Source organism: Cibotium barometz, chromosome 10, assembly GCF_041138505.1.
Source record: "Cibotium barometz isolate CiBa-2024 chromosome 10, ASM4113850v1, whole genome shotgun sequence".
Classification (NCBI taxonomy): Eukaryota; Viridiplantae; Streptophyta; class Polypodiopsida; order Cyatheales; family Cibotiaceae; genus Cibotium; species Cibotium barometz.
Genome location: NC_141055.1, coordinates 21,004,695 through 21,027,131, shown reverse-complemented (window position 1 = coordinate 21,027,131; position 22,437 = coordinate 21,004,695). Strand labels below are relative to the sequence as shown.

Here is a 22,437-nt window from a genome sequence, read left to right as displayed (position 1 = left end):
GTACTAGTCACATGAGATGGTAAAGTTGGGTTTGGTTGAGCTCAAAGTGTGCAGCAACCTAAGCTAACACTTCGAGACTCTATGAAGGGCATAAGTCTTGTGAGCAATCCTAGAGTTGGTTTGGTTCATAGATATATGGATCGAACTCTATCTGTGCATGTATTTATACACTTTCCGAGGTATTATTGTATTCTGGTGCCATTGGATCCTGGTACCCTTGGGAATACATGGGTAATACTTTGGATGTGTCAGGATGAGATGCATGTATGTTGGTATGATACATCAAGTACTTTATTATGTTCATGCATGCACCACTGGGTGTAGCTCTTGCGGGATGGCCATGTACAGTGTGGGTAAAGCATCAAGAGGGACATATGTGGCAAGTACTTAGTGGATGTATAGTTTGTTTGGATATGAAAAGGAAACCCATATGTGTGGCCAGCCTAAGTGTGAAGGGGGACAAAAGGATTTTAAAGTTTAAAAGGTTTAATAACCTTAGAAGGCTTAAAAATAATTATTAAATATGAAGGCATGCGTTTTTGCTATTGCTTTTAGTTTTTGGAGAAAAAGCAAGTGGAGGCGCGTCTTTATAAAGGGAAGGCTGGCGGATTCCGAAGCGTGAGTCATCGTGTGGTAGCGTGTGGGATATGCGGGCGCATCTCCTTGGAGCAGGCCACGTGTGGGCACCAGGCAGGCTGCAGCCAGCAACGGGCGCCAGGCGGCTGCCCGTATGGAAAACAGCCTGGCGGTTCCGCAACAGCCAGGCGGTTGCGTGTATGGAAACAGCCAGGCGGGTTGCGTATGTGGAAGCAGTCAGGCGGGCGACCTTCGGCAGAGTGGAGCAGTCCACATGCACGTAGCAGCTGCCTGTGTGAAAGTAGCCAGGCAGAGCGATGGTCTGTGGTGGTGGTGCAAGCAGAGCAACGGTCTCAAGTGGTGGCGAAGGTGGGGCGCAGGTGGACAAGGATGGCATGGCCTATGAGACAAGTCCCGGCGTGAAGATGTACAACAGCTCTGACGCGATGGGTGTCCAGGATGAGCTCCTGCGGGGCATCTACACCTACGGCTTAGAGAGGCTCTCGGCCATTCAATAGCGCGCTAACCGTCCCATCATCTAGAACCATGACGTTATCGTCCAAGCCCAGTTCGGCACCAACAAGACCTCCATGATCGCTCTCGCCGTCTACCAGATCATCGACACCTCCCTGTTAGAGAGTTCTTTATTCGTGGATTGCAGGCCTTGTTTTAGAGAATGGGATACAGAGAATCAAGCTAAGATGCACTGGATGATGTTCATGGAAGAGTTGTGTTGTTACTCTTTGTCCTGGACTTATGTGTATTCAAGGATTACTCGACACGTCCTCTATCTTTCTCTCTCTGGGTTTTGGCAACCGTGCTTGGATGGTATATCTGTCATGGAAACAGGACATTGGTTTTCGAGAAGAAAGTGGACTTTGGTATCGAGGAAACAGGCCTTTGGTTTATGGGATACAGGTCTTTGGTTTATCGGATACAAGTCTTTGGTTTCATGTGGAAAGCATGTCTTTGGATTCATGTGAACAGGTTGTAGTCTTCTCGAGGTTACATGCAAGCTTTGATTATAGGGAAGGACATATGGTTTGGTACAGCCCTACTGTCATTTGGGAAAGGGTTTGAGGGATCCATGGTAGAGATGGAGAAGACCTTTTCAAGCAGGGAGGTGTTGTACAGGTGTGCCTTATCTATGGTATATTGTGCTGTAATAATGAGAGTTCTTATTTGGAAGTCCTGGGTGAAACTATAAGGGATCCTATTGGTAGAGGATTCTACAAGTTGTACTTTGTGCTCAAATTTGATCAAGTAAAGAAATACCGCAAGGGGCGCCACTGCGTTTTGGGGCCAATCGGTGTCCTTGTACTATTTGCAGGAGCACTCTAGCTCCCCCTGTTTGTTTCCTTTTCCAGGTCCCCATGGGTGATGAAGTGTTTTGTGTGTGAGTGTTTGTTTCACCGCCCGTCAACTTTTTGAAGGCCGGTTTCATGGTTCCATTGTCGGGATATCATCGACTTTCTCAAGGAGGCAAGCCATTAAGGTCACCATCAAGGAACACAGATTTCACATTAAGGAACACAGATTTCACATCCATCTGAAATACGGGCCACCGCTGAGAAGAAGCAAGGGCAAGAACGGTCCGAATCGTGGTCATTCTCGTTGTCGGTGCAAAGGTATCCTCATAGTTGATGCCAAGCCGCTAAGCATAACCCTTAGCCCACAAGTTTGGCTTTGTGTTTGTCCACCGACCCATCTGACGTATACTTGGTCTTAAAGACCCACTCGACACCAATGATAGACCGTTTCGACGGCCTCGGAACCAACTCCGGCATCCAGTTCCACATGCATGGCTTTCCTCCAAGTATCCTGTGCAAGGGCTTCCTTGACGGAAGTGGGCTCTTTTTTCCACATGATATGAGACATCAAAGCATAGTTTACTTGTAAAAGCTCCGCTAAATGACTTTTGTCACGAACTCTATGCGATCTTCAAGGTTTATCCTCTGTGGTCCATTCGGAGGGAAGCTCCGTAACACCTAAGTCTCGAAGGGTGTCTACCAACCACCCGAGTACTCGAACAGAACGCGGAGCCTCCTGTTGCTGCGGAGGCTCGGCTCATCTCCAGGCGCGGGCTCAACCTCCTCAACTGACTGAGGTTGTCCAGTTGGAACAATCGATTGGGAATCATCATCAGAATCATCTGGGTCTCCAAGAAGTGGCGGCTCATCAACAGTGGAAACTGGAACATGCTCATCGAAAACCACATTTATGCTGACAATGACCTCGTTCCTCTCTGGATCATACAACCTGTATCCCTTGGAAAGAGAGTTATATCCCACAAAGACAAGCTTTTGAGACTTTGAGTCAAGCTTCCCCCTCTGCTTCTTTGGAATGTGAATATATGCATCACTCCGAAACACACGTAAATGGGAGACATCTGGTTTCCTGCCAAAATATGCCTCAAAGGGAGTCACGTTCGGTACTGCAGTCATCGGAGAACGGTCGAGGATATAAACAGCCGTAGCCGTAGCCATAGCCTCTTCCCAAAGTGGACGAGGAAGATCACGATGCTCCAGCATCGTCCTCGCCATCTCCACCACAGTCCTGTTCTTACGCTCAACTACTCCATTATTTGAAGGCGAACCTGTATTGGCCAGCTCCCGCTTGATGCTATGTTCCGCACAAAACGGCACGAATGCATTGGAAGAAAACTCTCCTTCTTTGTTAGCCCTAAGAGTCTTTATCTGCAAGCTAGGCTCTTTCTCCACCATCACATGCCACTCCTTGAACCGAGCAAAAGCTTGGTCCTTTTGTAAAAGAAAATTAACCCAAGTGAATCTGCTACAATCATCAAGTAGCAGCATGAAATACAAAGAACCTCCCAAGGATGGCGTCTGCATAGGTCCACACAAGTCAATGTGTACCAACTCCAAAGGTTTCGAAGTCCGCCTGGAAGTTTGCTTCGGAAAAGATTCCTTGTGTTGCTTACCACGAACTACAGTGTCCGTGCCTGCTGCCAACATCTGGCAAGCCATCTGGTCCCAGAAAGCTCACTGCAGCACATCCACATTCAAGTGCCCTAACCGAAAGTGGCACAAATCACCATTGTGAGAGCCTGTCAATGAGGAGAGTGCTGAGATTTTGTATATACCATTCTCCACTCCGCCTTCCCAAACAACTTGGCCAATCCCTTGGTCCCGTAGAGCAACAGAATGCTTCTCAAACTCTACCCAGAAGCCAGTCTTGCAAACCTCATGCACTGACAACAAATGGAAACCAAGTGCGAGGACATAAAGAACACGAGAGGAATGCTTCCCCCCTTTGCCATTGGGAATGATCTCCATCCGGCCCTCACTGTGAATTGGTATGGTGGAATTGTTGCCGATGAAAATGCGACCTCATTGCCGTTTAAGATCCTAAAAGAAGTCACGGGAAGGAGTCATGTGCCTGGAAGCACCACTATCAAGAATCCATTCCCGAGTATCCTTGGCAGTGAAGCCAACCGCCTCCTCGCTTGAAGAAGATGAAGCATCGGTGTTCGACATCTCCAAGTGCACAAAGGCTAGAGTCTTTGCAGCTGAAGCTGAAGAATTAGCACTCTTCCCAATCCGCTTGGGACATTTCCTTCAATAGTGGCCTTTCTCGCCACAATCATTACAGGTCCTCTCGGCCTTCAGTTTCTCACAGTCTGAATCAGGCTTCTTCTCAGAAGACTTCTCCGATGAAGACTTCCCTTTGCCCTTGTTGTTGTTACGGCCTTTCGACCGCTGACGAGTCAAGGCCTCAGAACCTTTGCCCTGTGGAGGGTTCGTAAATCGCTCTTCCTGGTCCAAGACCATTGGCACAAGCTCCTCCCATGTGATGGAGCTGAGCGTGCCACTGGTGATCAAAGAGGAGTAAAATGCTGAGTACTAAGAGGACAAGTGTGACAACAACGTGATGGCCATATCCTCAGAAGATATCTCTTTCCTAGCTTGGAGAACCTCTTGTTGAAGAGCTTGCAACTTGTTGATGTGCTTCCGCATCGTCGACGACTTTGCAGGATTCATCACTTACATCTGAACTTCCAAGGAGATCCTCTTCATGGGTGATACCCTGTTGTACAGAGAAGCCAAATGTTGTCAAATCCCTCTGGCCAGCATCATATGCTAATATAATTGATCACCTGTGGTGTGCAATTTAGGAAGATGAAAGAACGGACGTGGGCATTGACACGATCCCATAACGTGCCTGTGCTTCCCGTTCCTTCCATATAGAGGGTAACTCCCCATCTTCTAACTCCGTCTTGGAACCCCCACTACAATGAAATCAGCCAAGTTATAGGACTCCAAAACAGACTCCATTATTACCTTCCATATGCCGTAGTTGTTCCCATCCAACTGTCGGTCCACCGGGAACATGGGGAGTGTTGGGATCTTCACGTGCTTCTTAGTCATCTCAAGCAAATCTACTATCTCAAGGGTTCACAAGGTCTTGTGAAGGGAGGGTGGGTGGGAAAAAAAAAGAAGATGCTGCAAATAGAATGCAAGGTGGCTGTCCAACGGTGATGGCCGCCTTTCACCCGATCTCCAAGTCCCGTATAGCCCAAACAGTCTCCAATCGGCACCTCACTCAGCAAACCCTCGACGTCCCACTGTCTCCAAGCTTCAAGCTACCTGGGGCTCTGATACCATGTCAGAATGCACACCAGAAATGAAGACAACTGCTGTAGAGAGCAATACACAGATGAAAGAGAGAGAGAAGCTGTGTAACTTTGCTATATACACCAATAAAATCCCGGAAAATATAAAATGGAGTGTCGGGGCAAGGGGCCATTTTATATGGCCCTTGGTTGTTGGTCGGCCGGCCCATAAATAGTCGACGGCAGCCTTGGCTGCCCACGGACCTATTGATCCGAGAAGAGTTTGGGTGTTTTGTAGAGATGATGGATGAATGTGGCCATACCATAAATGGGCTTACGCATCCATCGCCACCTCGTGTCCATAATGGTCTTGATCTCACCAAGCCTATACAAGCGCACATCACATTGCAAAAATTAAAAACAAGCTTACAAGTACTATTTACAGACCTTGATTTAAGAGTGCATCAATTAAAATAGCTTACTAACCTTCTTGCATGAAGTGTCATGCAAGCTCAGAGCTCCTCAATTGCCTTTCTCATAAAGTATGTGAGAAGGCCCAAAGTGGATCCTTGCCCAAGTACAATGGAGTCATCACAACTATGATCATGATGGCTCAAAAGGAAGTATCCAAGCACTTGCGTTGCACCGCATAAGTCTCGGGGCTTAGATAATCATCCCATTCTTCCCACTCCTAGGACACCACTGTGCGTTGAAGCTCGCTATGGATGGCATGTAGTCTCTCCAAAAGAATCCACATGTAGGCAAACCTTGTTTTGGAGGGCTTTACGAGCTCCAATCGCGAATGAACACGGAAGATGGCCAAGGCTTTCACCTTCTTCGTAAAGGTCACAATGGTGGTTGCGTGGGTCAAAATGTCCTTGGACCGAAGTCAACTTGCCGATATCTTCCATGAGTAAGTCAATGCAATGGGATGCGCATGGAGTCCAAACAATCGTCGGAAACTCCTCCTCCGCCATGTAACCCATTGCACGACAATTTGCTGCATTATCGGTTACGACTTACACTACATTTTCACGGCCAACCTACAACCCAAACTGCTCATGTAATTACTACTATGTGACATGTAGACTTGTAGTGTACTATGAATAATGATCTTGTGTAAAATTTAAATTTATCTTGATGATTGCTTGGTGTATGTGTTAGAACATGAAGTGGCCACTTGTCTTTCTACCGGCTTCCCCAACATTCACCGCGAGTAGGAAATACGTGCCAAGAGGGCAAGACACGAGGATGTCGATGATGCTTCTCCTCTTCTGATCACTCCATCCATCGGAGAGGATTCTATATCCATACTTGGCCCATCCCAAACGAATGGGCTCAAGTGATCTACTAATCCTCTTCTCCTCGGTGAGCTTCGTCATCCTCATCTCGGTGTAGCTCACTCTTGTCCATCCCTCACATGGATTGATGGCCACAATGACCTTGACCTTTCTCTTCCATTGTGGGGTTTGAAGAATATGAAAAGAGAGATTGCACTCGATGATGGTGCGTGCAATTTTGATCTCTGCCACTTGTTGCCCCTCTTTGACATAGGCCTTCGTGTTTTGAGTGGCATGTAAAGTGGCTTGTACAAGCCCTAAGTCCTCTAGCACCAACATCATTGGAGGGATGTCGTGGTCGCTTTGATTGGGAGTTTGACCCCGATCAATTCCCGATGTTGACACTTGCACTACTGGAACTAGTGGTGGGGGGCCAAGCACTATGGTGAAACGATCCCATGCGGGATTGGCAGGCTGAGGCATGATGGATCATGGAAGGGAGAGAGAGAGTGTGTATGAGAGACGGAGAGAGAGAAAGAGTGTGTGTGTGTGAGAGAGAGAGAGGGTGTAAGTCTTGAAAGTTGAAATAGAGAGAGACTAGAGTGTGTGTGTATGAGCCTTGAGGGAGGGAGAGAGAGGTGTGTGTGAGAGGGAGAGAGAGTGTGTGTGTGTGAGAAGGGAATTCGTTGAGGGCTGAAAGCATACATTGGACTGCGGCTCTTGCCCGCCCATTGGCATTCACACAGCCAAGGAAAGCTTTCTTCTTGGCAAAAAAGGGCATAATTGAGATCCATGATGTGGTGGACTAGGCTGGAAACATTAAGTCCTTCCCTATGGCTTGACATATTTTTGGTTTGGGTATGCACTATAGACCTTTGTGGCGTGAGATATATGAGTTGATCTTCCCCTTTGCACCAATACCACCGCTTTGTATGCATGACTGCCTGGTTGACTGGAAAGTTTTGGGAGTGCCTTTGGATATTATATTGGCTAAGAATTTATATGTGAGGCTGCAACCACCGCCATGGATTATGCTTGTATGTAATGATCTATGGCACTTACAAAAACCTTTACTATGGTGGAGGAAATGTTTAAGAGGGATCTGGAGGAGCGGTTTGCCATTGAAAGAACTCTTGTTCCTCTGGAGATGCATGCTTGGAGTTCTCGCAATGGGTGTTTTTCTGCACTCATGGCATATCTGTGCCCCGTCATGCCGCTGTTATGGTGCGCAGACTGAGACAGTGTTGCACCTTCTTAGGTCCTGTCCACATTCCAGACTGCTCTCGGACAGGTTTCAGCTTGCTTGCGCATTAGATTTCCGCACACTTTTTTGGGAAATAGTTCTGGATATAGCATTCTTGTGTTAGAGAATTATTATTTTGTTGCCTCTTTTGTGTTGCAGCTCTTGCACTAATCCTCTCTTTCAGCTTCACAAAAGAGAGGTAAGATCTCTTGTTCTTTTGATTGCTTATGCATGTTTTTCCTTTATTGCACTGTTGGGTGCTGGGTTTAGGTTTGGCTTAGGTTTACCTCTATGCATTGGCTCTTGCAAGCTCTATGCATAAAGATTTTATGCGTAGGTTCTATGCATAAAGCTTCTATGCGTGACAGTTGCGCTCCAGCCTTATATTGCGTTTTTCACCTGGGTATGATTCTTGGCTCTGTGGACAATTTGGACCAGTCGGAACCGATTCATGTTTGGACAGCATATGTCAGGCACCTCCTTCTTCAGGCTCTCCTTGCGACAGACATTGCATTGTTTTTATGCGAGCTGGGATGTTGATTTGCAGACTCACTTTTCTTTGACTGTTTTTGAGGAATCCTAGTATGGGTCCTTTTCGGACTCACCATTGTACAGTGCATATTTCTTCATGGGTTTTCACCTCACACTGAGGTTTTCCACTAGTAATATATCATTACTAAAAGAAAGTGTGTGAGAGAGTGACAAGTGTGTGTGTGTGTTTGAGTCTTGAGAAAGGTTTAAGGGAGGGAGGGAGAGTGTGTAATAGAGAGAGGGAGGGAGAGAGTGTGTGTGAGAGAGACTCTCGAGAGAGTGACAAGTGTGGCCCGTGGGAGAGGGTGTGTATGAGAGAGAATGTGAGAGAGAGAGTAAGAGTGTGTGTCATGTATGATGTGAGAGGGGGAGGGGGGTTGCTCTGGGCTCTTAAAGCCCCTCATTAAGTCGTCTAGAGACTCAAACAGGCAGAAACGAGCGGATCAAATGGGCAGAAACGGGCAAAAAAAAGAGCTGACTGTGGATGCATCAAACGCCTGGAATGGTTTGAGGCACGCCTCGTAACAACTATGGCGAGAAGGCCCAAGCAGCGACCACAAGCTGGCTGGGCAGCGGCGGTGCGACCAGCAGTAGTGCCACACGATTTTGGTGGTGGTTAGCTCTGGGGCAGTGCTCAGTCGGCAGGTGACTCGGCCGCTGATGAGCTGGGCGGTGGCGGTGCGTCAGCAGTAGTGCTTCCCGATTTCGTTTGTGGGCGGCTTTGGGGTAGCAGTGGTGTGCCTAGCAGTAGTGCTGCCCGATTTTGGCTGCGGGCAGTGGTCAGCCGGCAGGTGGCTCGGGCGTTGACAGGCTGGGTGGCAGCAGTGCGCCCAGCAGTAGTGCTGCCCAGTTTTGGTGGCAGGTGGCTCTGGGGCAGTGGCACTCAGGTGGCTCGGGCGGCAACAATGGACAACAAGGTGAGGATGTGGCTCTGATACCATTTGTGGGTAGTTCCGGTTAGCAGAGCAGCAACTATGGAGGCTTAAACAGGTACATGGTGATGAGTAATAAAGAGAGATGTGAAACTGAAATGAGAGAGGAATAGTGATTGCATGACTCAAAGATACTTTGATTAATGTTAGTACAGCTCAAAGAGTACAATGCTTTTATAGGCTTTTAGAGCCTTGTCTTTTGACACACCACACTCGGGCAATGACACATGGCAAGTGCCCATTACATCACTGCTTATCAAACACACAAATGGCTACAAGAGGTTCACACACACATACTCACGTAAGTGAGTATTTACACACATACAAGGGCTTTTTACACGGACATAAGCGGGTACACAAACAGGGATACATGTATATGATGGATACACACAAAGACTCCAAATATCCAGCAAAGGGATGATAAGAAGAAAATTTGTCTTGGCATCCATAGAGCAGGCGAGCAAAAACACACTTGTGAAAAGCTTTTTTTTTTGTCTTTTGATTAGTGAGGTGGTTTGGTTGATGTGGTGTTTCCAATGTCCATAGCAGATTTCAGTTGATTGGCAGCCCTGTAACCTTCTTGACATCCAGTCTGCTTTGATCTGATTTTATTTTTTGACAGATGGTAATGGCTGTCTTTTCGTACATATATTATCAGTCATTTATCGCTTCCCTCAACATAACTGTAGCTGATAAATTGGACCAGGTAAGGCTTAAGGGTGGTCGGGCATGCATATTTGTGCATCTGATTTGATGCAATGGTGACACTGGTGTGTGTTTTTTGGTTGTACTAAAATGAATCAGCTCTTTCATGATGTGTGTGGCTAGTCCAGAGGATACTGTATGATGCTTCCTCATGTAGATGTTGGAGCTTGTGCCCTAGTTTGAACAGCTGCTTTCTTTAACGCTCAAAATTGCTGCATGGAATGACAGATTCTGCAAACATTAACCCTGGAGCAGCAAGCAGAACTTTACAAGGAGCTGGGCGAGGTGTTGTCCAGGAGGGGTGCAGCTTTGGCCTAGTTGTTATTATGTACATAAGAATGGGATCTTTTGGTGAGATTGGATGCTCTAGGATCTTTGGCTTCTTGGTTTTGTATCAGGAAGCTGATCTTGTACCTTATTAGGAGAGGTTCCTCGTGCAAGTTTGTCAAAATGTGAAGCTGCAAAGTGAAAGGATCATATCTATCTTTTAAAATCAAGGCAGTAAGTCTGTGCAGAGTCCAAGTTGTTTCAATAGTTCTTTTCATTTATAGTGGGCATTTGTAAAACAAGTTGAATCCAACATGAATGCTAAGTGAATGCTAAGGGCATGTATTCTCCAGGAATAGTTCATTTAGTTTCTGTAGGAGAAATAGCCACAGTATAAGCCTTTCTGAAAAATGTACGGATCCCCGAGGAATGTTTATTACCTTTGTGAAAACTAGATGCTTGTGTTTGGTGCATATATGCCTTGGTGTTTGTTCTTTTGGGTACTTCATCAAATAAAGTTTCTCAAATCATTTATTGACATTATAAATCACTCATAAAAGAACATGCTACTTTCAAGTATAGCTACATTTCGTTTTAGCATCGAGCATGAAGTACAACCCTTGTATTGTGAACAAACCGGTCAGTCTTGAAGAAACAGGTCACCAATATGTTGGAGTGCAACATACTAGGTCATTTGCTGGCTCATTATACCCGAAACTACTTTGATGAGCAGGTATGTATTCTGAACTTCTTGGAATACTGTGGTGTATCTTTTCAAGTTTTCCCCCTCCTGCTAAGGTGCAGAATTGAACAATTGCAATCATAACAAGGATACCCTTGGATTATATTTATTCCTTGTATTGTGCTGGCCAATAAGATCAACTACTCAGCCTTGTCTGGTGGCGAATGTAGTGGAGTGATTCTTTAGTGAAAAGATGAAATTTCATTGTAGGAACATTTTATAGCTTTTTATCCTTAGAATGAGAGCTGGCTTACATATTATAAGTAGTCTGGCTGCACGTGTCTTATGCATTGAAATAAAGCACTGTTTCCTTACATTGAGATCTATGAAAAATTTAAACATAAATACAAATGTAGAAAACATATGAAGTTTCCTGGTCAACATTTGACAAGTTTTCTGGTCAACGTTCGACAACCTTAAAATTCGTAAAAGAAACAAATAAACGGACTAGTGGCACTACTGAATAGGAGCTTACTTTGAAAGTAGAAAATCTCATAAATTCAACATGTCACAACGTTAAACATAAAATGGTGGGAGCTCTGTTTTTTCTATGTTGGGTGGAAAGTATGCAGAAATCTTGAGATGCCATTCTTCGAGTTTCTATGCATGCAAGGTTCCCTTTTTGCGTTAGTGTAGGGCTGTAATTGTAGCGTCAAAACTCAAATGATCAAGGTAAGCGTTATCATGTGCTTGATGTTTAGGAAAGTGAACTAATGGTAAATCTAATGTGTATGCTGGTACAATCTCCATGACCTCTCCGTCAAATGTAAAAGCTTCTCTATGCAAGTAATTTAGGCTAGCGAATTATACCTTATCAAAGCTAACTTTAGGTGTAGTTATGGGAAGAATTAGGTACGTTTGGTTTCCTGGTCGATGGATAGGCATCAAAAGTCTCGGAGCTTGGAGAAGAAAGCTTGTTCGTTGTACTCAAGTCTTCCATTTTTCATTGTGTCTAGCTTTGCTCATCGTGTAGGGTCTGGATTAAGTTGTATAGTGTCTATTAAGGGGGGCATTTTGAATTTCATTCCAGAAATTCTTGAGTTACTCCATCACTCATCGGGATACCAGCCATTTTGTATACTCTTAACTGATTGTTGAGAAGAGCCACATAGCCTTGAGTGGTAGCGTCTCTCAGCCATTTTCTAGATTCCTCTCTGTTTACTTGAATCATGTACTTTGCATTCAGACACACACACACACCATAGGGTTCCAACCCAGGTCTATTTGTTTGGATAGTGTAGAATTGCACCACTCTTCACACAGCATAGAGGTTGGGGTTCGAACACGGGTTCATTTGTCTGGGTAGGGTAGACCACTCGGGCTAGAGCCCACTGACTTATCAAGGATTTATAAGTCAAGGAATCTTGGCATTAAACAAGGTAATTGATGAACTTAAAGGTGAGGTGAGGGGAGAGAGTTAAAAAAAAACACGTGCAAAAGGTAGAACAATAGCAACACAACTCATTTCAGTGTAGATATCAAATTTAGAGCTTGCTTTTACTTTTCACAACCACTTGTCTAATGCACACACCATTCAGTGCTAGAATCCATCTCAAAATTTAGAGCTTGCTTTTACTTTTCTCAACCACGTGCCTAATGTTCACTCCACTTAGTGGGCACCTTGGATGGGAGAGCTGAAGCTAGAGATTGACTTCTTGGTAGTGAGATTGGAGTAAGAGGAACGTAGAAAAAACTTGGAAAGGCAAGATCATGATGAAAAGGCATTCATAGCATGATACCCCATCAAAAAGTCAAGGATGGAGATGGAACAATACACAGGACATATTGCAAGAAATGATGTGGTTTTATTCAAAGGATAAGGGCATTTTTCAAGAGACTATGCAAAGACGATGGTAGACAATTGAAGGAGGAGGAATGCACATGCAAACACCCCTCGTGGACTCATTGGGAAGAACTTGGAAGGAAACAAACGGAAAGAAGGACAAGAATGGTACATCAACACAGCAGAGCCTTAGCTCACATGTGGATAGTCACTACAAAAGGTATAAGGCTCCCACACACATGTTCTTGGGAGGTAAATCAACATCCAAATGGGAGGAGGAGTACCAAGGCACCCTGTAAAATGTATAGGAGTTTGATAAGCAAGGGAGAAAACTATTGAAGGGGACAAGAGAAGGAGCATTATACAAGGCAAAGACACGATGTATGTGTAGTAATTGCAACAGAACATATATATATATATATATAGAGAGAGAGAGAGAGAGAGAGAGAGAGAGAGAGAGAGAGATCACCTAGCTCTGAAGGTTCAGACACATTAGGCATGATAGCTGGAATGAAGTACAGAGAAAAAAACTGAGGGAAATCATGGATTACAAGATCATGGACATGCATAGATTGCTAACTTGGGAAAGATGCATAGTGAATCCTCGACAAGGAGAGGTATATTTGTAAAGTCAAAGCTAGAGCTACTACATATGGATCTTTGTGAACCGATCGCTAGGAGGGGCAAATTGCTTCTTTGCCATAATAGATGAAATCCTTCACTAAAACACTAACTCAGAAGGATGACACATTTTCACCTTCATACCTCATTAACCGGCTCCCAACCAAAACAAGCCTGGGGGAAGCCGGAAGCGATCCATAGTGCACTGTTGTTCTTTGCAGAGAATTTCCACACATACCCAAGTAGAGGAAGCACAAACTAGAACCCATGTTGGACAAGCAACTTTTGACCATTCACTATTTTGAATTTTTTTTATAACTAGGAAAATTTGCCTAATTTCCTAGATTCAAACATTAAAATTTTCCCTTCTATCTAGAGAAATCTATCCACTATATATTGAACCTCTTTCTATCTAGGAAACCACCGTACATAGGTAATTACATAGAGAATTACATTTCTTATAGCTCGAGAAACTTATTTGCTACTAGGAAACCTCTTCTAACTTGAGAAATTTATTTACTTTATACTAAGCACTTTTTTATATACGTAATAACATTGTCATACATTGAGAAATATCACTTTTCTATATAGAAAAATAATGTTTAAGCCGAAGATAAATACATTACCAAGCTTGTTTCGAAACCTTCTAGTGCATTTGCAACCATAGGATTTGACCTCGAACTCACCTCAGGCAACAAGTGACTTTTTCATATTCATTCAAGATTGGTTGGCACTATCATGTATCTGCAATATGTTTAGTCCATAAAGACTAATTGAATATTTATAGTGTATGCATGGGTGTGTAGTTTCTGCAATATGTTTAGTCCATAAGACTAATTGAATATTTATAGTGTATGCATGGGTGTGTAGTTTCTTTTGTGACAAGTGTATTTTCTTTTTTAGATAGTTTCTTTTATGAAAGTGTATGTGACTAGGAATCATGTAGAGAAGGAAAAGTAGAATCACTAGGAGTTTTTATAGATATGTTACTCTATGCTTCTTGTTGGCGGCCAACCGACCCGTTTGGCCGCAACCCAAGGCACCACCCAAACTGACCCGTTTGAGCAACAAACCAAGCCCTTTTTGTTTTATAACAAACTTGTAATAGTTTCTTGGAAACGGGTAGTATCCGTATGGATGTAAGTAGCAAAGGGAGAATTAGTCGGATATATGTGGATTAGAGGATAAGGAATATAGAATAGTTGAGTACTGAGTGGATGGGTCAAGCTTTTGCCATTCTGCTTTGTATCTATTCAACCTAACGCTGAAAAATGTTGATAGGGTTGGTCTCTCACTTGTCTCTACTCTCCTTTTGCATTATCCTGTCTATTCTGCATCATTCCCATGTTAAGTGCATTCCTGTCTGGACAAGAACACCTATCCAAAATCATGACAGACCTAGGAACTAACCTGCATGAAGACACGATTAATTCCACTAGATTAAGCAGATGGGTAGCTCAAATTGTCAGCATTTGCTTATCTCATTGGGCACCGTTACATTAGTCGTTCTCTTCAAGAGCCGACTAGGTGGACCGAAACCACATAAGTGCTAGGTCTTGAACAAACACTAACACTTTTGGCGATCCTGTTGGGGATGTGGTAAGCTACGTAGGGGAGTAGAAAGATAGAGGTTAGTTGGAGGTCAGTCCTGCATAGTGAGTCCGTATAGAAAAGCTAGTTGGGGTAGATAAAGAAAAGAAGTGCACACGTACTGATGTCGAGAATTTTCACGAGGAAGCCATAGGAGTGCAATGGAGAGTGTATGGAGAATGAAGGGAGCTTAAATAGAGCAATGCGGTACTGCAGCAGATAGCCCGAAGCTGCAAGAAATAAAGGGTAATTGTATCATCCAAGAAGGGATTCCACGCGTCAGCAAGAACGACAGTATCAGGAACCACTGAGGAACCAAGAAGGAGAGCACTAGGAGGTTCAAAACATGAGGTAAGAGGCTAAAGAATAAGAAGAATCGGTAGAGCTGAGGGAAGAATGTCTCTCAAGAATCCAAAGTTCAAGGGCAAGAGCGAGGAGGATCCATATGCTTACATCTTTGCCTTTGAAAACGACATTCTTGGCCACCCAAGCTCCGTTGGGCTGCAAAAGACAGAGTACTTTGCGACAACTTTGGATGGCAAGGCCACCAGTTGGTGTGCACAATATGGTCTTCGAGATGTTTGAAGAACTGAAGAAAGCTTTCCTGAAAAGATTCAGGAAAGATAAGACCATCACAGAAGTAATGGAAACGATGTAGAGGCTAACTCTGAAGAAGAGGCCAACATAGGATTATGCAGCAGAATTTCGAGCACTGCTAATGCATCTGGATCAGCCCAATAGAGTTGCTCCAGCCACGCTGAGTCAATGGTTCGTGAGAGAACTAAGGAAAAAGCTCGAGATAGCGGTGGCCTCCTCGTATGATTTGGATGCCCTCACCTTTAAACAAGAGGTGGCAGGAGCAACTAGAGCTAAGAGCATCTTGAAGCAAACAAGCAAGGACCCCAAGAAGAAAAGCAAGGATAAAAGGAAGGAGGAGGAAGAAACTTCCGAATTGGATTATGAAGAAGACACCTCAGAATTAGATTCCAATTAGGAGTCGGATGCCAAAGAGTGAAAGCCCTGGAAGAAGAAAGGCAATGGATGTTCAAGGAGAACTGAAAGCCGCCCTGGCCAAGCTTGCTAGAGGACACGCAGGATCTGAACTAAGATAGGACGTTTGGTGCATGAAGTGTAACAATGAGAGTCATATACGAAGGAAGAGTGTCAATTAAAAAGCACGCAGCAAGCATGCACTATCTGCGAGAAGAGCAACCACACCACTGACACGTGTTCCTACAACACTCAGAACAGGAATCCGAGAGTGGTGGAAAGGCAACAACGTCAACCCGCAACAAGTCCCAGCTATTAACCATGTTGCCACAGGACCTCAAAACAATAGACCATATGGAAGAGGAGGTGGAAGATTTGGGCAGAGGGGAGTTGGGCTAATATGCTTCTACTACAATGCCCAAGGGCATAGACAAAATGGCTGCTCCATATTACAGTGCCATTAGGCAAGAGGCAAAGCTGCAAAGGGAGGCGAACCTAGCAGGAACTGATGCAGCAATAAATATGGAAAAAGTGGACCAATGAGCAAGAAAACAACAAGAAAAGCCACCAGTCGTGATGGGCGTGACAAGATTGCAAGGACTTGTCAAGATGGGGACATGCAAGAATTCTGACTCTCGGAACAGAAGCAGAAGCCAGAATAGTGGGCAGGGCAACAGAGAGTTTGTGTTGTGAGCAAATCACCAAGTTGGTGTAGAGTGCACAAGGAATGGTGTGGACAATGCAGGAAAGCCCACTCTTGGGAGAGCATGCTGATGAGGATCCGGATAGGACATGCCTAGTCAAGAAGAGGGAAGAAATTGCAGAGCATGCAAGAAGCCGATGTGCAATGATAGAGAAATGGAAGAAAGGATGTTGAAGCGCGAACTGAAGTCAACTACAGCCCAGAGCAGCGGAGGTGTCCTGAAAAAGAAAGTGGAAATAAATCTGGAGGAAATCTGGATAGGAAAACTTATAAGGGAAGGTCATGAAAAAGAAGAGAAGCAAAGGAGGAAGAAGGAAGAATGTACAGAGGCCAGAGTATGTCCACTGACGAGGAGAAAAGTAGCAACTCCGTGAAGGAATATGACCTATGGGGGGATCTCAGCAACATGAAGCTGAACATCACATCAGACCAAATGTTGAATCTAGTTCCCAATTACAGGCAAAAGCTGCTTCAAGCCATAGTGCCAAATGAAAGATTGGCGCAGATGCCCGTGTAGGAAATGGAAATCAGAAGCCAGAATGCAGGATTATGGAGATAGTCCAGGACTATGACACATCAACTCCAGAGGTGACCATAAAAATCAGAGGGGAGACAGTGTCAAGTGTCATTTTGGAAGGAGGATCATGAGTAAACATAATATCAAACAACCTGACCAAAAATCTAAGAATCACGGATATGCAGCTGCTCCGTCCAGATCCGGATGGCTAACCAGAGAAGAGTCCGACGAGTTGGAATCATCAGGGGAGAACAAATAGAAGTGGCATGATGCATGTTCACTTCCGTGTTCATAGTCCTGAAAATGAATGAGATAGCGGGTACATATCCAATACTATTGGGAAGACCGTGGCTCGGAAGTGGAAGAATCAAGCATAACTAGGATACGAACATAATCACGATCCGGAGGAAGAAAAAGAAATAACACATCTCAGTCTCGCAGTAGGAAAAAGATAGGTTAGACCTGGCCAGTAGACCATTGCATGTAGAAGGCCTAAATTACCTGGAAGGGGTAGAAGACGACGAGGAAGAGCAGATCCTGAAAGAAAATCTAGATCTATTGTCACTCTTTGAGCGAACGTTGAGTAGATTGTAAAAAGGGAGGCGAACCCAGCAGGAACTGATGCAGCAATAAATATGGAAAAAGTTGACCAATGAGCAAGAAAACAACAAGAAAAGCCACCAGTCGTGATGGGCGTGACAAGATTGCAAGGACTTGTCAAGATGGGGACATGCAAGAATTCTGACTCTCGGAACAGAAGCAGAATCCAGAATAGTGGGCAGGGCAACAGAGAGTTTGTGTTGTGAGCAAATCACCAAGTTGGTGCAGAGTGCACAAGGAATGGTGTGGACAATGCAGGAAAGCCCACTCTTGGGAGAGCATGCTGATGAGGATCCGGATAGGACAAGCCTAGTCAAGAAGAGGGAAGAAATTGCAGAGCAGGCAAGAAGCCGCTGTGCAATGATAGAGAAATGGAAGAAAGGATGTTGAAGCGCGAACTGAAGTCAATTACAGCCCAAAGCAGTGGAGGTGTCCTGAAAAAGAAAGTGGAAATAAATCTGGAGGAAATCTGGATAGGAAAACTTATAAGGGAAGGTCATGAAAAAGAAGAGAAGCAAAGGAGGAAGAAGGAAGAATGTACAGAGGCCAGAGTATGTCCACTGACAAGGAGAAAAGTAGCAACTCCGTGAAGGAATATGACCTATGGGGGGATCTCAGCAACATGAAGCTGAACATCACATCAGACCAAATGTTGAATCTGGTTCTCAATTACAGGCAAAAGCTGCTTCAAGCCATAGTGCCAAATGAAAGATTGGCGCAGATGCCCATGTAGGAAATGGAAATCAGATTCCATAATGCAGGATTATGGAGATAGTCCAGGACTATGACACATCTACTCCAGAGGTGACCATAAAAATCAGAGGGGAGACAGTGTCAATTGTCATTTTGGAAGGAGGATCATGAGTAAACATAATATCAAACAACCTGGCCAAAAATCTAGGAATCACGGATATGCAGCCTGCTCCGTCCAGATCCGGATGGCTGACCAGAGGAGTCCGACGAGTTGGAATCATTAGGGGAGAACAAATAGAAGTGGCAGGATGCATGTTTCAATTCCGTGTTCATAGTCCTGAAAATGAATGAGATAGCGGGTACATATCCAATACTATTGGGAAGACCGTGGCTCGAAAGTGGAAGAATCAAGCATAACTAGGATACGAACATAATCACGATTTGGAGGAAGAAAAAGAAATTACGCATCTCACTCTCACAATAGGAAAAAGATAGGTTAGACCTGGCCAGTAGACCGTTGCATGTAGAAGGCCTAAATTACCTGGAAGGGGTAGAAGACGACGAGGAAGAGCAGATCCTGAAAGAAAATCCAGATCTATTCACTCTTTGTCACTCTTTGAGGCGAGCATTGAGTAGATTATACAAAGTTACGATCGAGAAGTCTTGGTTGCTTATCTTGAGGTGCTCATGAATGAACAAAGTACAAGGGATGATGAGAAGCCCACTCAGGATAGTATGGCAGAATTACAAGTTGAGCAGGAGAAGGCCATGGTTGCTCTTAAGCAAGAGGAAGATCAATTAAGGAGGCAGAACATAAGAGGTCAGGAAGATGAGCTTGAGGAAGTAAACATGGGAGATGATCAAGAGCCCAAAACAGTCAGAGTCAAAACTGAATCAAGAATTCAGAGGAAGACTCCTGGAGTTGTTGAGAGCCTACAAGGATGTGCTCACATGGAACTACTTGGACATGAAAGGAATTGATCCTAGCTTTTACTAGCACAAGATCAACCTAAAGGAGGTTGTAATTCCTATCAGCAGGAAGAGCAGGTATAGAATGAACCCTAACTACGCCAAACAGGTGAAAGAAGAGATTGATAAGCTGTTAAGGGTGGGGTTATTCTATCTAGTGGATAGAGCAGAATGGCTACCACCCATAGTCATTGTCTCAAAGAAGAATGGGAAGCTCTCAGAGACTATGTAGACTACCGCAAACTGAGCACCTCCACCATATCAGATCCATTCCCACTACCATTCACAAAGATTCTCTACTGGATGTAGTAGCTGGGCATGAGACGTACTCTTTCCTGGATGGATTTAATGGGTACAACTAGGTATGGATGGCTCTAGAGGATAAGGAAAAAACAACCTTTGTGACAGAATGGGGGGCTTTCACCTCCAATGTAATGAATTTTGGGTTGAAGAATGCTCCAACCACGTTCCAAAGGATGGTTCAAGAAATATTCTACGAATATTTAACCACCTTCATGAGGGTCTTTGTGGATGACTTTAGTGTGTTCGGAAAGAAAAAATACCACATAACACACCACATGATCTCCCTGGAGAAGTGCAAAAAAGCCAGACTGAGCCTCAATCTAGCCTAAGTGCGCTTTGCTATCACTTGGGGCACATAGTATCTGCAGAAGGACTGTATTGTAAAATTGCAGCCGCCCAAGAATGCTAAGGAACTTACCATATTCTTGGGATTGATAAAATGGCATAGCAGATTCATGAGGTTCCTGGCGAATGTGGCAATACCCCTGTATAGCCTGACTGTGAAATGTCTAGTCATGATCTTGTCATGAGGCATTTCGGAATCTTAATCGGCTTCAACAGTCAAACTTTGATCTGGTGTTCCTTGTATTTGTTGATGCTTTTGATTTTTCCATTGGTAGTGCTTTGATGCAGGAGTCACAACAAGAAAACTGGTTCTGACTAGTTTACTATGCAAGCAGAAGGCTATCCAAGCCAGAAAGGAACTACTCCACCACAAAAAAGGAGTCACTGGGTATGATCTACTCGATCAAGAAATTCAGGCACTATCTCTTAGGAAATGTGTTTGAATTTCATGTGGACCACAAAGCACTCTTGTACCTGGTGAACAAACTAGATGTGTCAAGAAAATTAGCCAGATGGATGCTGCTTTTACAAGAGTTTGAGTTCACTATCAAGTGCACCCCAAGAAACAAGCACGAAGTAGCAAATTTCTTTTCCAGACTGGTGTGTCAGGGGAAAATCTAGACGAGGTGGAAGATGACTTCCTGGATGCTCAACTCTTCATAGATGGAGGAAAACCCAGTTTTTATGATGAGATGTTGCAGTTCCTCTCCGATTTGTCCTTTTCGAAGTACATGTCCAGAGATTAGAGGAAAAAATGACTCTCTGGAGCAAGTAGTTTATGGTGGTGCCAGGTTAATTTTACAAGATGGGCAGATCCTCAAAAGATGTATCCCAGAGCATGAACAACAGGCTATGTTGGCAGAAGTGCATCAAGGGATAAGTAGAGGGCACTTTTTCAAAGAAGTCACGGGGTGAAAAGTGTTCTAGGCAAGATTATGGTGGCCCGACGACATTGAAAGATACACACAAGTTCGCAAAGGAGTGCAAGATGTGCCAGAGGCCGGGCCAAGCAAGTGATGTAGACCAAATGCCTCACACCCCAGTATTGCCACTAGAGCCGTTCCAAAAATGGGGTCTAGACTTTGTCGGCCCATTCAAGCCAGTAGCTCAGAGAATAGGAAATAGATACATTCTAGTGGCTACAGATTACTACACAAAATGGTAGAAGAGCGAAAGACTATCAGGCATCATTAGTAACAAAGTTTCTTTACGAAATTATCATGACAAGATTCGGGTGCCCAATAGATATAGTCAGCGCGTGACCAAGGGAGCCACTTCCTCAATGAAGTGATTAAGAAGGTGTGATGGAGCAACATATGATCATACATAAGAAGTCAACAGTCTACTGCCCACAGGAAAATGGGCAAGAAGAATCCACCAACAAAATCCTGAAGGGAATTCTGGTCAAGACGGTGAATGAAAATAGGACCGAGTGGGACACGAGGTTGCACTCAGTGTTATGGGCATTCAGAACAGCTTAAAAGAACACAACAGGACTTATGCCTTTCATCATGGTGTATGGACTGGAAGAAGTAGTGCCCATGGAGTTCCTCACACAAAGCCTTAGGATAGCCGTGGCAGAAAGACTCTCTCCGAAAGAGTCAAAAGTACATAGAATTAAGCAGCTTCTTTGGCTAGATGAAAGGAGACTGCATAGTCAATGGACAAAATTGTGCAGAAGAGGAGAGACAGAAACACAAAGTTTAAGATCTTCGAAGAAGGAGATGCAACCTTACTTTTCTCGTCAAGAATGGGACCCCACCTAGGAAAACTAAAAATGAGATGAACGGGCCCATACTAAATTGTCAGAAAAACGAGGACAAGAACCTTCAAGCTAGCAAGTCTGGACGCTAAAAAACTAAGGAAACTGGTGAATGGGTACAAGCTAAAGCCTCATTATGGGCAAATGCTAAGTAAGAAAATTGTGTCCGAATCCGGTGAATGTCCAACAAGTAGAATCAAGGCTAAAGCCTTATTATGGATAAATGCCATAATAGGAAAGAAAAGTGTGTCTGGATCCGGAGAATGTTCAACAAGTAGAACCGGCCAAGTGGGCAAAGGAGCTGGAAATAGGGGAGGAGGTGCCCAACAGAGAAGAGCTGCACGAAAAATGAGCAGATGTGTGGCAAGAGATAGAAGTCTGGAAAAAGAGATTCACAATTTTGAAAAAGGATATGAAAAGAAGCTAGCCGTGCAATCTGAAGGGAAAGGAAAAGAGATCATCTTATGGAAAGTATTATCAATGGATCTCATACCTGACAATGAACTTAAAGAGGCATGCATGGGCAGGAGGAAAAAGAAAATGATGAGGCCTCACTAAGGGTCTAGATTGAAGAACTGGAGGCACTCATCAAGGAATTCAAAGAACAACAGAGACAGGATGGCAAAACAATAAAAACACTGAAAAAGGAAGAGGAGGAAGCCACACCTGTAAGGGTAACAAGAGGCAAAGGAGGGAAAATAACCATCAGTGA

The 22,437-nt window shown here is 44.3% G+C and overlaps 1 protein-coding gene across 2 annotated transcripts in view; it reads left to right on the top strand.

The window, feature by feature from the left end:
- Window positions 1-10,576, top strand: part of LOC147634654 (phosphatidate cytidylyltransferase 1-like) — an 84,262-nt gene extending 73,686 nt beyond the window's left edge. The window contains exons 10-12 of one of the 2 annotated variants that reach the window (XR_015266772.1): window positions 9,500-9,591; window positions 9,758-9,841; window positions 10,069-10,086. Coding sequence is in view for 1 of the 2 variants with exons in the window: in XM_086803791.1 (XP_086659917.1) it covers window positions 9,758-9,841; window positions 10,069-10,158 (174 nt within the window). In the remaining variant the exon portion in view is untranslated. Of the gene's footprint in view, window positions 1-9,499; window positions 9,592-9,757; window positions 9,842-10,068 lie in introns of both variants that reach the window. The other variant, XM_086803791.1, reaches the window with a different exon arrangement.
- The last annotated feature ends 11,861 nt before the right edge of the window (window positions 10,577-22,437 follow it).